Below are 15,085 nucleotides of genomic sequence, written 5' to 3'. Positions count from 1 at the left end.
TATTTTGCTCACACTGTCCTCTCCTAGAGTAAGCATTTTCTCTAAGAGGGCGATATGTCATGAGGTAAAGACTTTCTTTTCATGGGTTAATAGAACTGATATCCAAATGTCTGTTTTGAATATCCCACAAATATGTATTTATCAAATTTAATCTTAAACTGATTTGATTTAATGTGTTTCAAATAAGCATCATAGTCTCAAACTTTCATATGAGATAAATTGCGACTATTGCTTTTTCATAGCTCGTATGGAGTTCTGTTAACCAATTTAGATGGGACATGATTTAATGTGCAACACACTGCAATCAGTACATGACCCCAAAGTGGCTTTGGGAAATTTGCATGACTTGTTATTAATCGCACTATATCTAATAGTTTACGATTTCTCCTTTAAAATACACCAATATGTTGCAGTGTACGTGGATAACTCCACTGCAAGAGAATTGTATTCTCTCTTAGATAATCTAGAATTTCATCTTTAAGCTATTCGCATCTCGATCGGAGCTTGTTGTGAGTATATCTTTACCTATTTGTTTCTTTACTTCTAATTTGAATTTCTTGAACTTTTCAATAGTTTCATCGAGTATACATAATCATTGATGAAATAAGAGAAACTTTATCTAGCATTAATTGACATGTGTCTACATACATCACTATGTATTAGACCAGTAATCATGTAGATATTTCTCCCTTTCAAGTAAAAGGAAATTTGGTTATTGTGCCTAACAGGCATTATTTGCACTTGTCAAATAATTCAAAATCAATTGACTACACGTATATATATCTATGTAATTTTGGAATTGCATTTCATCTACATGACCACGTTTGCATTGCCAAATTTTGGTATTATTCATATTATCACTTTTATGCCTCTTAACTTCTATACTCATTATAGAATGCTTAGTGTTTAGAATATAAATATTATTTTTGTAACTTACTATAACAATTAAGATCTTAATCAAGATAAGCAGGAATAACAATTGTCCTTAACATTAAAATAGTTCATGTCTAAACATGAAATTCATTTTAATGTTCCAACTATGGTGGGTACAAAACAACATTTCTCTAATTCTAATACTAAGCCAAAAGGCAACGGCAAGAAGTATGCTCCTACGAGCAATGCAGCAACATTTGCCCATCTTCAACGTGTAGGTCAACTTCTTCATTTTACAATGGTCCACTTCTATTTAGTTTCTCCATATTTGTATAAATATGAGATCTACATCTGGTATCGAATACCAAAGAAACTCATTAAGTAGACATAAGTCATGCAATATTTCTTCCAATGACCTTTCATTCTATAATGAAAGTAATGGTCATTAGATTTGGTGTTGTCTTTAGACTTCCTCTTAATGCCCTTAGAGAAATCAATGGCTTGCCCACTATTAACTTTGATATGGGACTCAACAGCCTTAAGCATGTTCATCAACTCAATGAGTGAGCTTATTCATATCATAATTCATAATTAGTATGAATAGCTATCTGACAGTGGTTGCATAACTAAGTCAATATTTAGTTCCTGGTTCATGATTGAACTTAATTGAGACACTCCTCAATGTCAATCATTTTCAGTACCTGAACACTGATTAAAGATTCCTCTGTAATTTTGCACCAATATAGTTGCTTGAAAGTCTCATATCCTTCCACATATGGTTATTATCATACAACTTTTTGTAATGAAGAATCACATGTTAAAATCTATACTCTCATGTGGTTTTTGTAACTCAGGTAACATTGTTGTAAGTATCACATACGTTGCAGCACTATTATCGTCACTATGTTTATTAGCAGCCACCTCTTCCTTAAACGAGTCATCGGCAGGTGTCTCTGGAAAGGGCTACTTAAGGACAATCAACTTTTTCATGCTTGAGAACAATTCTCAAATTGCGGTACCAATCAAGAAGATTTAATTTGAGTGTTGGCATCCAATATACATCTCAAATACACATGGTTACTCACGATTCAATAAATATAAATAACAAAAGGAAAAAGAATAATATATAAAATGCATCAATTATTTTAATATGGACTTTTATTAAATTAATTATGCTCCCACTGTTTGACTCAAATTTATAACCCTCTCATATAAATTTATGGAATCCATACTTGACTCCCAGTGGGTTGGGATCCCGTTTGTTATATTAAGACGTTGAGTGCACTCAACAAGCCTTAATAAAACATTTTGGTAGATACTATTATCAATTGTATCTCCATACAACTTTCAGATCATTAAGCTGACAACTTCTTGTCTTTACACATCTTATGTGTTAGCTTAACATGTTTCTAAAATTTATCTTTTTTAATGTACTCAACAAAAGATAAATTTTAGTTAAGTCGGAACCATCATTTGGAAATATCTAATATTTCATAGTGTCAAACATATCCCTAATAGAGCAACCTTGAGTATACTCAACAAATTGAGACGATTTGAAACTCTGATTTTTCACTATAATGATGGAAAGCGAATAATAAATTGACTTAATATTTTATTGAGAGGTTTTGCGTTCAAAAATCTCATCAACATCNTTCAAAACAATCTCTAACAAACACAAAGTAGGCTCTGATACCACTGTTGGGAATCTACTTAGCATGCGCAGCGAAAATAAAATGATTTTCGATTCCCACCAGGAATCGTCTTTGTGTTTAGATAAAGATTGTGATAGGAAATTATACATTTTACGAGATCTACAAATTGTTTGCTTTGATTCTGCAAACTCTTTTGTAATTCTTTTGTCCCAGCAACCTTAATATGCCACCCGCAACTGTTCAATTGTCCAGCCTCCAATGATGATCCACACAGAGAACAAGATTGTAGGATTAGGATTTTCTTTCTTGTACTAGTAAGAAGAATGAATTTTCTCTACAGATTTTGAAAACCCTAATCATATTTATATAAACCCAAACGGGTTTGACCTGACCCAATCCAATATTTAATTAACCCGTTTAATTAAATTTGGTCCATGAATTAATTAATCTAATTAATTAATTCAGACCCTATAAATAAGCAACCCAATTAATTAATTTATTCAACGCTTGTTAAATTAATTGATTGACGAATCAAAATCATCCAGTTCTCCTTCTGTATGCGACCCATCAGGTTCCTGATCACGATACCTAACGACGTAAAATATTATTTTGATCTAATCGAAATTGATAAATTAAAACACCATTTTAATTTATTACCAATTAACACTCGTCGTCCCAGATTGACATCTAGCAATATGTCAGAACAATACATGTGACGGGAAGTGTCACGTGGTATGACAAAACCAAACTCGTTCGTTTATCGTGAACTATAATTCCTTCGTTAATATGATCCGATCAATTACGAGATATGAAAATGTGTCAATCTCGATTATCGATCATATTTTTCACTCCACTATTAAGTCAATATAAGTCGAAAAGTTCTTTTCGACTTTTTGAGTACATATTGGCCAAGAATTTCGCTATCGATTTAATTGTATGAAATGTAGATCATAATCTCTTACTATCTAAGAGTGACAAATTCTCTATTGATCATTCACAATCTTCATACAATTCTTGACATACCCGAACGATTCCGTATTAGTGGCCTTTGGTAGAGTAACATTCAATACTGTCAAAGTATGACTGTCCTCATATAAGGCACTATGATGGTCTCAAATCAAATGACCAATTCCATTACTGAACGTTAGAGATTAACCATTGACACTCAAATAGTTATACATGTGAAATCTCTCGATGGGTCTCCAATATTTTGTTCTACAACAAAACATCAACGTGTTCATTTAAGTGTCACTATTCTTTAGCTTGTGAGATCAGCTACTTACTTCACAAGTAAGAATTGTCGTACTTGATGGTCTATCCATAATGACGATTTTCGTATCTCATTTTATTACTTACGACCACGAACGATTTAAGATTTAATCATATGTAATTTGTATCTCACAATCACAACTCCTTGTGATTAACAAATTACCATGATTTGAATCTACGAACTTTATTATTTAGTTTAATTGAATATTAATTAAACAATAGATTTGTCATAAAAAATTGCATTAATTATATATTAAAAGTATTTATGTCCAAGGGTGATTGGATATAGGGAATAACACTTATATAGACCATCTAGAAAGGTAGGAGAGGTATATGGGGGATAGACCACCAGAAGCCTAGGGCACCCGAATCTCCTAGGTGTATGGTTCGAGGAATAGAAAAAGTAAATCTTTTGAGCAATCTCCTTTTTCTTAGAGTTATGGTTAGACTATGTTGAAATGGACTTCCCCTCCCGTTCTCGTAGTTAGGACTTGATCTTATACTATATACTCTGTTGATACTCAATTCTCTTTACATTTAGGTCATTGAAGAAATTTGTCAACTGGTCACATATCAAAAGAATCATGTACAAACACGCATATAACAGGAAGAGTGGGCACAAAATGATAATGTGATATCAATAATTCCTCTATGATAAGTGATCTTTTCTTAATATATACATTGATATAATTTTAATTCTCCATCATGTAGTGAGACAAACCCCGCTTCCACTGCATGATAAAATCATATTTTTTTGTTCTTGATGAACCCTGACCAGTCAAAGTAATCATACGGATTCAAAAGAAAAGTATTTGAAGGAAAAAAGTTGCCATTGTCACATAGTGGAGAAAAAAGGATAAATTATTGTGCATTGAGGCATGAAATATGCATTCATTTGCTCTTTTGCGTTGTAATGATGTACATATGAATGGTAATTAATTGCAATCAGAATTGCATATCAATTATTAAGGATAAATAATATTTCTTAAACTTCTTTTTGGGTAACCAATTGTGAATAGGATAACATTGTTTATGAAAAGTCCTTCAAGAAACCTTTTTGGCTAGTGAAATCCACATCCTCTCTATATCAAAATCTTGACATTTTGCTTCACTTTGTGACTTACAATTTATTAATGTATGTGCTCAATCTCTAATCATGTAAACCTACTTTGTTTTCCTTTTCCAGATGCTCATTTCAGTTTAACAAATTATTTTCCTTTTTTCATTTCAGCAAATATTATCTTATACAAACCTTGTTACAAAGGATTTAATCGCATAAGATGGCAAGATAAGATTCATGTAAAGGTGAACGCCTAACTTGAGGTAAGAGTGAAGCTTCCCAGCGCGATTCGAGCCTCCTTTGAGGGGGAGGGGTGAAATCCTTTTATCTACTTTTGTTGAAAAAAAATGAAGATTCATACAGTCGACCTTAAGTTTATTTAGCAAAAGTCTTCTGATGTCGAAATCAAAAAATGAGCCACGCCTCTAGTGACATGTTTGATTCGCAATGTTGGATGATATAATAGACAAATTTTTAGTTTCTTTTTTTTCTTTACTACTTTCCAAACGTGAGATCCCAGCGTCAAGATGATTTTGTGCATGTTTATATAGGAAGAAGGCGATTCAACTGAGATGAAAGAAGTGAAAACAAACCAGACATTCTTTAAGCAACTTTAATTAAAAGCTACAGAACAGGAAGATCTTGCAACATTTTACAACATCATTTAACCTATGAAACAAAGCTGGATCCTTTTAGGAAGACAAGTGCCCATGAATCCATTCTTTCCACAACCACCCTCTCCTTTCTCTCCTAAACAGAGCCTAATACTGACACCCTCTTTACTTGAACTATCATCCATTAACAAGCTTGTTTGAAAAATGTCTTTTAGCCATTGTTCAAATAAGCCGTTTAGGAATAAGCCACACCCTTGCAAAACTTCTTTCAACACCATTTCCTCTACGACCAAACAACCCAGGTTCTTACTTCCACAAGTCTCTTGACAAGAGCTCTTGAATTTGGACAAGAACATTTCTCTAGCTTGCTCATCTTGATCGGATTTCACGTTAAAAACATGACGGTTTTTTATCTTTTCAAGGAAGCTTGACAGGTTTTGTTGATCAGGAGTTGTTTCGCTAGTCAAATCACTTGAAATGGTTCCAAACTGTCCCACCGGTTTTCCTTCACTCTCTTCATCCTCATCGGCCTTGATGTTAAGGTCGAGGATATTGGAGATTAACTGCCTCTTGAAGAAGTCCCTTTTCTCATTTTCAGAGTCCTCTGGAGAGGCAACTTCCATTTCGGTGTTTCTAGGGCACTTTGTTTTGTAAGGTGAATCCCACTCCTCTTTACGCTTGTGATTAAGATTAGGCATCCCTGAAGAGAAAACGGATTCTTGGACAACCAGCTTCATCTCAATTACAGAGTTCAAATTTTCATATTCTGGAGAACCACCCTCTGTTAATATGAAAACAACAGGACTAGAATCCTTCTCTTTCTTATTCGGCGCCTCAAACCGTCCATCAAGAAACTTAACCAATGCGGTATCAGCATAATCAACATCTTCGACTAGAATGACAGTCTTTTCTTGATTCCTCAGGGCCTTTTCGAGCATTTCACGTTTCTGATTTGGTGTATTGGTATTCTTTCTCATGTTCAAGCACAATAGGAAATCAGAAGAACCAAACATTGATTTTGCTATTCCAAGAGCCAGTCTTCTTTTTCCTATCGAGTCATTTCCCTGAATAAACAACCATGTATCTTCATTGACTGTTTTTGAATCCATCAGTGTTCCTACAACGGAAGCAATGGCTTCTGATTGCCAAGGAACATTTTCTTGCAACACATTACTCAATTCTGTTTTCTCGTTTGTGACCGCATCAGAAAACACGGAATTCCCTAGGCCAAGGGTGATTTTTACTTCCTTACCATCCGTGCTTTTAAGAGAATCCAAATTGGGTTCGACCAACGGATGTTTGGGACTTCCATTGCCAAAACTATACTCGATATGGCACGATTGCTGTCTTCTGAAACGAGGGAATGGACTCACACTTCGATTAGGCTTCACAATTGGATCAGCAAATGACAGCAATTTTGATTCTGTAAAGATGCTATTCTGATTTGGATAACAAGGATATGACGAACTATAGGGATAATTCCTCCCAAGGTATCCCTGATTGCTTAAAATAGAACTGATGTTATGCCTCCCTTGGTGAAGATTATGGCACAATCTGTTCCATTTTCTCCTCAATTCTACCAAATCATCCTGAAATTTTAACTAAGATGGTTAAAACTTAAAGCCAAATTATAATCTCAGAAGTGAATTTGTTGAAAAATAATTAATTACTACCTTCTTGGGTGTATCGTTGCCATGCGGTTTAAGCCAGTAAGGTAATTGAGGTGAATCATTTTCTGTGTTCTTATTGTTGCAAGAATTTGAGGGCAGAGAAGATTTCTGCTGGCTATTGGAGCCAACTTCTTTTTCATAATTGGAGGTACATTCCGGGCAACAATTGAGCACATCTTGTTCCCCTGCAGATAATGGCTCCTTTTCTGATACTATTAGTGGATTCTGTGAAAAGCTAATTTTTGAATCTCTCACACTGCATAAAACAATAATACGATTACATAAGTATGAGACAAACAAAAAAGTAAACTTATTCTCAATAACTTTGAAGTTGGTTATATAAATTCTTTTCCGCTCCTGGTTCATTACAAGATCTAGAAAAACTACATCTTTATCAACACATGAAAATGAAAATTGGTCAAATGAAAAAAAAAAAAAGTAAAATAAAAAAATGCACTAATATTCAAATAAGAATCCCTTAAATTTTGGTGCCAAAATCCATTTTTTCTTTAACAAAATGTATTGTCAAACTAATAGCCAACACTATCAGCATGTAGAGACAAAACAAAGCAAGAAAGTAATAGAGGTTAGCATATTACTTTTCACTGTCATGCACTGGTCTTGTCCACAGAGTTCAGAAAACCAATTTTTTTTTTTAAATAAAAATAAAATCAAAATCAAAAGGATGCAAATGAAAATCTTTAATAAATCACATTTAGAATAATTAATTAACAATCAAGAAAATGAAAATTGGATTTGCTCACCTTGTAGCAGCATTGAGACTCAACCCTAATCCACCAGATGGAAAAGAAACTGGTTGAAGATCCCACTGAAGATCAAGTGGGGGTTGCTTCATTTGGCATTTCATATAGGTCTGATAATTTGCAATAGCCATTAACCAAACCCTTGTACTTGAATTGTTGAACCAAGAAATCAATTTTCCCATCTCTGCAACTAAATGATCAACTGGATTATAACCAGAGGTTTCTTTAAGATCTCTCTCACCAGAACCAGTGTCAATAGTCCATTTTAAATCACCTGTGTAGATAATGACACCGCAGCCTGGTGCTACAGATTCAACCTTCCTTTTCAGGTCTGTAATATTCATCTCCACTTCTTCTCTCTTCATAAGCCTGAGAGGTACTGATGAAAACTGGAATTTGATGAAGTGGGCTGGTTTCATATCCTCAGGAATATCTCCTCTATCCAGTTTACTCACTATTTCTGAAACAAGACCTTCAGTTATGGATAAAGAATCACCAATTATAACTGCGTTTCTCCTTTTCTTCCTCAGGAAAACATCAAGAACGACCTTTACGTCGTCCTTCAAAGACGGTTGGGATGCATCGGAGAAATAGTTGCTCAGAGGTTTCTTTTGTGGGGAAAGGAAAAGAGGGTTTTGGTCAGGAGAGTAAGAAAGAAAGTGCGAATGCAAGAAACTGGTAGGGTTGATGAGTTCCCTATGAGTTTCAGTTGGAGGAGAGCTTGGTGTTGAATAGATCCCACCAGAGGTGTTGTAACACTGGAAAACAGAAGAAACTGATGAGTCCTCTAAATTGGTTTTCACTGCAGTGCTGGAGAAACCAGCTTCTCTCATAACACGGCTTACACTAGGGTCATCCAAGATTGACAAAATTAGCTGTTCCAATTCTACTTTAATGGCTATAAGTGGTTGCTGTTGTTGTTGCTCTATACAACCCCTCCTTTGATGCGCCTGTGCCCTTTTGAGTGCAGCAATCAGTGCATTCGAAAGCGATGGCTGGCCGTGGAGGAGCGGACCAGGAGTGGCCGGAAGGCGGTTGAGGGCCACGTTGAAGCAAAGCTCAAGGGCTCTGCATTGAAGAGGATGAGAAATTTGATGAGGTTGAGATTTGAGGCAGGCCCGCCTGAGAAGACTGACTCTTGAGCTCAGCAAGGTGGCGGCGACATGAAGAGGAGTCACCTGAGCGTGGCCCCGCCGCCGTGCCAGGCTGAGAGAGTGCTTCAAGACTGAAGCAGCCTCCAATGAGAGGGTCTGTTGCAATGCACAAGCTCCTGCACGCATAACTTAGCCCACACGCCACCCCCAAAACCCCCACAAGAATTGGAAACTCCTTATCTTCGCAAACTCGACTAAATTTTCTTTCTTTTACTTATACCCTTCTCTTCCCCCTTAAATTATAATCCAACCCCACAAATTTTCTACCTTTCTTCTTCACTAATAACCCTGTATAGTTTCTTGAGATTTTCAAGAAACCTTGTTCTGGTTTCTTGTTTATATTATAAGAGGCAGTATCAAGCGTTTACAAAATGGACGAGATTTTCAAATAATATCATTCCGCCTCAGATAGACATATAAATAATGAAGTTGATTAGTGGGGTGATGTAGGGTGGGGTGGGGTTGTGGGGTTGTTTACTGCCTAGACAGACCTATAATATTGTTATCTTCTTCATAGTACTACTTTGTATATATATTTTTTATGCTTTTCTCTCCTTTTATTTTATACCCTTCCAAATAACTTTCTAATTATGACTGGTAATGTACATACACACCTTAGGCTCCCCTAAACAAAAGAGTGTCGTTTAATTCGAAGAGAATAAATATAAAAGATTGCTTTTAAGTTATAATTAAATCTAACAGAAGTTATTTTGAAGAAGCTACAGCTAGAAAAAGGAGGTTCGTTTGGCAAGAATTCTACCTCTTGTAGTCAATTTTTCAAAGGTATTCGAACATGTTTGAAAGTTAATCGGAGAATCAACTTTTGACTCTTCAAAATCCCAGCCAAAAGGGCCCGAACAATCTCACATCATCTTTATTCGAGACACGATTATATATAAACGTGTATATTTAATTTCGTTGAACAATTATCCATTTTAGTTTTTGGGTTTTCATGCAAATTGGAACCGAAGGGGCCCATTATTCTTTGTGTCTTCATATATATTTAATTTTGGGTAAAGAAAGAGTTTAATTTGTTAACAAAATGTATTGTCAAACTAATAGCCAACACTATCAGCATGTAGAGACAAAACAAAGCAAGAAAGTAATAGAGGTTAGCATATTACTTTTCACTGTCATGCACTGGTCTTGTCCACAGAGTTCAGAAAACCAATTTTTTTTTTTAAATAAAAATAAAATCAAAATCAAAAGGATGCAAATGAAAATCTTTAATAAATCACATTTAGAATAATTAATTAACAATCAAGAAAATGAAAATTGGATTTGCTCACCTTGTAGCAGCATTGAGACTCAACCCTAATCCACCAGATGGAAAAGAAACTGGTTGAAGATCCCACTGAAGATCAAGTGGGGGTTGCTTCATTTGGCATTTCATATAGGTCTGATAATTTGCAATAGCCATTAACCAAACCCTTGTACTTGAATTGTTGAACCAAGAAATCAATTTTCCCATCTCTGCAACTAAATGATCAACTGGATTATAACCAGAGGTTTCTTTAAGATCTCTCTCACCAGAACCAGTGTCAATAGTCCATTTTAAATCACCTGCGTAGATAATGACACCGCAGCCTGGTGCTACAGATTCAACCTTCCTTTTCAGGTCTGTAATATTCATCTCCACTTCTTCTCTCTTCATAAGCCTGAGAGGTACTGATGAAAACTGGAATTTGATGAAGTGGGCTGGTTTCATATCCTCAGGAATATCTCCTCTATCCAGTTTACTCACTATTTCTGAAACAAGACCTTCAGTTATGGATAAAGAATCACCAATTATAACTGCGTTTCTCCTTTTCTTCCTCAGGAAAACATCAAGAACGACCTTTACGTCGTCCTTCAAAGACGGTTGGGATGCATCGGAGAAATAGTTGCTCAGAGGTTTCTTTTGTGGGGAAAGGAAAAGAGGGTTTTGGTCAGGAGAGTAAGAAAGAAAGTGCGAATGCAAGAAACTGGTAGGGTTGATGAGTTCCCTATGAGTTTCAGTTGGAGGAGAGCTTGGTGTTGAATAGATCCCACCAGAGGTGTTGTAACACTGGAAAACAGAAGAAACTGATGAGTCCTCTAAATTGGTTTTCACTGCAGTGCTGGAGAAACCAGCTTCTCTCATAACACGGCTTACACTAGGGTCATCCAAGATTGACAAAATTAGCTGTTCCAATTCTACTTTAATGGCTATAAGTGGTTGCTGTTGTTGTTGCTCTATACAACCCCTCCTTTGATGCGCCTGTGCCCTTTTGAGTGCAGCAATCAGTGCATTCGAAAGCGATGGCTGGCCGTGGAGGAGCGGACCAGGAGTGGCCGGAAGGCGGTTGAGGGCCACGTTGAAGCAAAGCTCAAGGGCTCTGCATTGAAGAGGATGAGAAATTTGATGAGGTTGAGATTTGAGGCAGGCCCGCCTGAGAAGACTGACTCTTGAGCTCAGCAAGGTGGCGGCGACATGAAGAGGAGTCACCTGAGCGTGGCCCCGCCGCCGTGCCAGGCTGAGAGAGTGCTTCAAGACTGAAGCAGCCTCCAATGAGAGGGTCTGTTGCAATGCACAAGCTCCTGCACGCATAACTTAGCCCACACGCCACCCCCAAAACCCCCACAAGAATTGGAAACTCCTTATCTTCGCAAACTCGACTAAATTTTCTTTCTTTTACTTATACCCTTCTCTTCCCCCTTAAATTATAATCCAACCCCACAAATTTTCTACCTTTCTTCTTCACTAATAACCCTGTATAGTTTCTTGAGATTTTCAAGAAACCTTGTTCTGGTTTCTTGTTTATATTATAAGAGGCAGTATCAAGCGTTTACAAAATGGACGAGATTTTCAAATAATATCATTCCGCCTCAGATAGACATATAAATAATGAAGTTGATTAGTGGGGTGATGTAGGGTGGGGTGGGGTTGTGGGGTTGTTTACTGCCTAGACAGACCTATAATATTGTTATCTTCTTCATAGTACTACTTTGTATATATTTTTTTTATGCTTTTCTCTCCTTTTATTTTATACCCTTCCAAATAACTTTCTAATTATGACTGGTAATGTACATACACACCTTAGGCTCCCCTAAACAAAAGAGTGTCGTTTAGTTCGAAGAGAATAAATATAAAAGATTGCTTTTAAGTTATAATTAAATCTAACAGAAGTTATTTTGAAGAAGCTACAGCTAGAAAAAGGAGGTTTGTTTGGCAAGAATTCTACCTCTTGTAGTCAATTTTAACTAAAAGTTCTTCTAACCCGATAAAATACTTTTTCAAAGGTATTCGAACATGTTTGAAAGTTAATCGGAGAATCAACTTTTGACTCTTCAAAATCCCAGCCAAAAGGGCCCGAACAATCTCACATCATCTTTATTCGAGACACGATTATATATAAACGTGTATATTTAATTTCGTTGAACAATTATCCATTTTAGTTTTTGGGTTTTCATGCAAATTGGAACCGAAGGGGCCCATTATTCTTTGTGTCTTCATATATATTTAATTTTGGGTAAAGAAAGAGTTTAATTTGTTCATCTTTTTTGTTCAACAATAGAGGTTTGAATGAGAGACAGAAGCAGCAGTAAATGGAAAAGGTAGGGAAAGAGGACAGACCTCAAATTACAAAATGTCACATGGTATTACATTATTGGACTGTTTTAAAAATAGTCAACACTGTCATCCAATCATTTTTTGCCGCAACTTCAAATGTCAATCAATGTGTTAAATTCCTCTAGCAAAACAGTATAATTCAAGAGAGATAAAAGAGAGTAATAAATCTGCATATTTTGTGTTTATAGTTTGTTCTTCGAATATAAATGTGTGTATATACATTTAATTTGTTCATCTTTTTTGTTCAACAATAGAGGTTTGAATGAGAGACAGAAGCAGCAGTAAATGGAAAAGGTAGGGAAAGAGGACAGACCTCAAATTACAGAATGTCACATGGTATTACATTATTGGACTGTTTTAAAAATAGTCAACACTGTCATCCAATCATTTTTTGCCGCAACTTCAAATGTCAGTCAATGTGTTAAATTCCTCTAGCAAAACAGTATGATTCAAGAGAGATAAAAGAGAGTAATAAATCTGCATATTTTGTGTTTATAGTTTGTTCTTCGAATATAAATGTGTGTATATACATATATCACATCGGTCCTCATAGAGAGACAGCATTTTATTCTCCAAGTACCCAAAAAGCAACGCACTGTCTGCCATCCTACATTGCATTATTGCCTCTTTTTCACTTTCTCTCTCCTCCCTTTATCTCTCATTCTCTCTATATTTTTTGTAGAGGTTAAAATAACCGGTTCAATTAGGTCGACACTTCTTTAGCCCCATAATATTTTAGTTGGACGATTCTACATACTCACATGATAAGATCTTGGACTACAAAGAATTACAACACCTTGGACGATTGTGCATATAGAACACTATTGAAAATTTTCTCCTTGAACACCCTCAACATCTACTTATTCCAACATATTATTAATAACAGCGATGAATCTCGATTTTTTGGTGGCATCAAATAGTAAAGAAGAAGGAGAGAGAGTACATCAAGGTGAAGCCTGAATAAAACATGAGCAAAATCTATAATTTGGCTTGCTTTAGCTCCATATCATATATTCAAAATAAATAAATAAACGTGGAAAAAAATAATAAATTGGAGTTGTCCATTGCTCAATAGGAGCTCTATGTATGTGTAAATATATATTATATTTGTGGATGGTGTAAGCTTTTGATTATATAAGTATATAATCACTTTTTATCAGCAAAACCCATATAATACCTTTTTGGTTAATCAAGATAAATATTCTATTCAAAATAAAGTTAAAAGTGATGTGGTGTATTTTTCCAAGCTGATGATAATATAAGAGCAGAATATTGCACCAAAAAAGAGATGGGAATTGAAGTGTTTCCTTTAAATATTCCTTCCCCAACTTATTATTTTAAGTTTGATATCTCAACACATTCTTGAGACGTATTTGAACGAGCAATATTATTTGTCGCAACTCATGAGTGGGGTGCCGGTTACATTGACTAATGAAATTGAGATATATTTTTATTTGTTGAACAATGTAACAATGGTGTGATGATCATAAGGTATGCTCCTGTTGAACACAACGAATGAACAATAGTATTACTCATCAGTATAATAATTTTAGTTTAGGTGACAGTAAATTTCTCGACTAAGAAATAACTATCATTCACTGCTCGACATAATTAAAAATGTTCAATTTGTAATCAAACATGAAGATACTCCGTGAAAACTATGAATATATACAACATTTTTCAATGATATAAATATACGCACTACAATGTAATTGAGTGGTATTACATATTTCCAAATTCTAAGTTACATATAGAAAAAGTACCTACAATATATTAGCCTATTCCCTTCATAAGTACAATTTAACACTTCAAGGCATTCTATTTGATAGTCGACAGAGTTGATTAAGCCATCTCACCTCAACAGATTATGATATCGACTCTTATTATTGTTAAACTTGTAAATAGTTATAACTAGACCACGAGTAATATGCTTGTCTATCTAACCAGCGAATTACCAGTAGACAGTGTAGCATTTATTGATATATCATCTTAAATGGAATCTATATCCCTACTTTTTAAGACGACTTATCGATTATTATCACTTATAGCTATATGCCGTATTTTTATAGACAATTACAAAAAAAAAAAAAAAAAATTGTAATAGCTATTGTTACATGGACTGGTGATGGATAAGCACCGTTTATAAATACCATTACTTTATTCGTGAGGAAACTATTTTGTGGATATGCATAAGTAAGATTAATGAAAAAGCTATAATGGAATATTTGAAACCCAATGAAAATTGGAAAGTAGGGTAGCTATAATTATAGTTTGGAAAAGATAATTCCATTAATGCCCAAATTGCAATCATCCCTAAAAAAGAAGCAGTTCTTAGGTGAATAATGCATAACTATTCAGGGGTCATATTGGAAATTATGATAACTACAAGAAAATTTGGAATTTGCAACAAACAATTGAATCTATTGCTGCAATTTAG

General features: G+C 35.1%; 1 protein-coding gene across 2 annotated transcripts; it reads right to left on the bottom strand.

The window, feature by feature from the left end:
• Positions 1–5,436: 5,436 nt before the first annotated feature.
• LOC111378262 (protein SMAX1-LIKE 4-like) lies at positions 5,437–11,897 on the bottom strand. Of its 2 annotated transcripts, none has more exons than XM_023001443.1 (3): positions 10,346–11,897; positions 7,142–7,394; positions 5,437–7,057 (listed from the first exon to the last, which is right to left on the bottom strand). In XM_023001443.1, the coding sequence occupies exons 1-3, from the start codon at positions 11,623–11,625 to the stop codon at positions 5,519–5,521; spliced, it is 3,072 nt and encodes a 1,023-aa protein (XP_022857211.1). In that variant the 5' UTR covers positions 11,626–11,897; the 3' UTR covers positions 5,437–5,518. The 2 variants fall into 2 exon arrangements, with proteins under 2 accessions (XP_022857211.1, XP_022857210.1); XM_023001442.1 differs by lacking the exon at positions 10,346–11,897 and adding an exon at positions 7,903–9,454.
• Between the last annotated feature and the right edge of the window lie 3,188 nt (positions 11,898–15,085).

The sequence above is a fragment of the Olea europaea genome, unplaced genomic scaffold (genome assembly GCF_002742605.1).
Source record: "Olea europaea var. sylvestris unplaced genomic scaffold, O_europaea_v1 scaffold1797, whole genome shotgun sequence".
Taxonomy (NCBI): domain Eukaryota; kingdom Viridiplantae; phylum Streptophyta; class Magnoliopsida; order Lamiales; family Oleaceae; genus Olea; species Olea europaea.
Note: the sequence above shows the minus strand (reverse complement) of the source record. Positions and strands in the feature narration are given on the sequence as shown.

What these genes read in the sequence shown, in the direction of transcription:
- LOC111378262 (XM_023001443.1), bottom strand. Translation starts at nt 11,625, where the DNA reads ATGCGTGCAGGAGCTTGTGCATTGCAACAGACCCTCTCATTGGAGGCT. An exon ending in AGTCTCAATGCTGCTACAAG is followed by an intron (nt 7,395 to 10,345) that starts GTGAGCAAATCC and finishes TGTTTTATGCAG; the next exon opens with TGTGAGAGATTCAAAAATTA. An exon ending in GCAACGATACACCCAAGAAG is followed by an intron (nt 7,058 to 7,141) that starts GTAGTAATTAAT and finishes TTAAAATTTCAG; the next exon opens with GATGATTTGGTAGAATTGAG.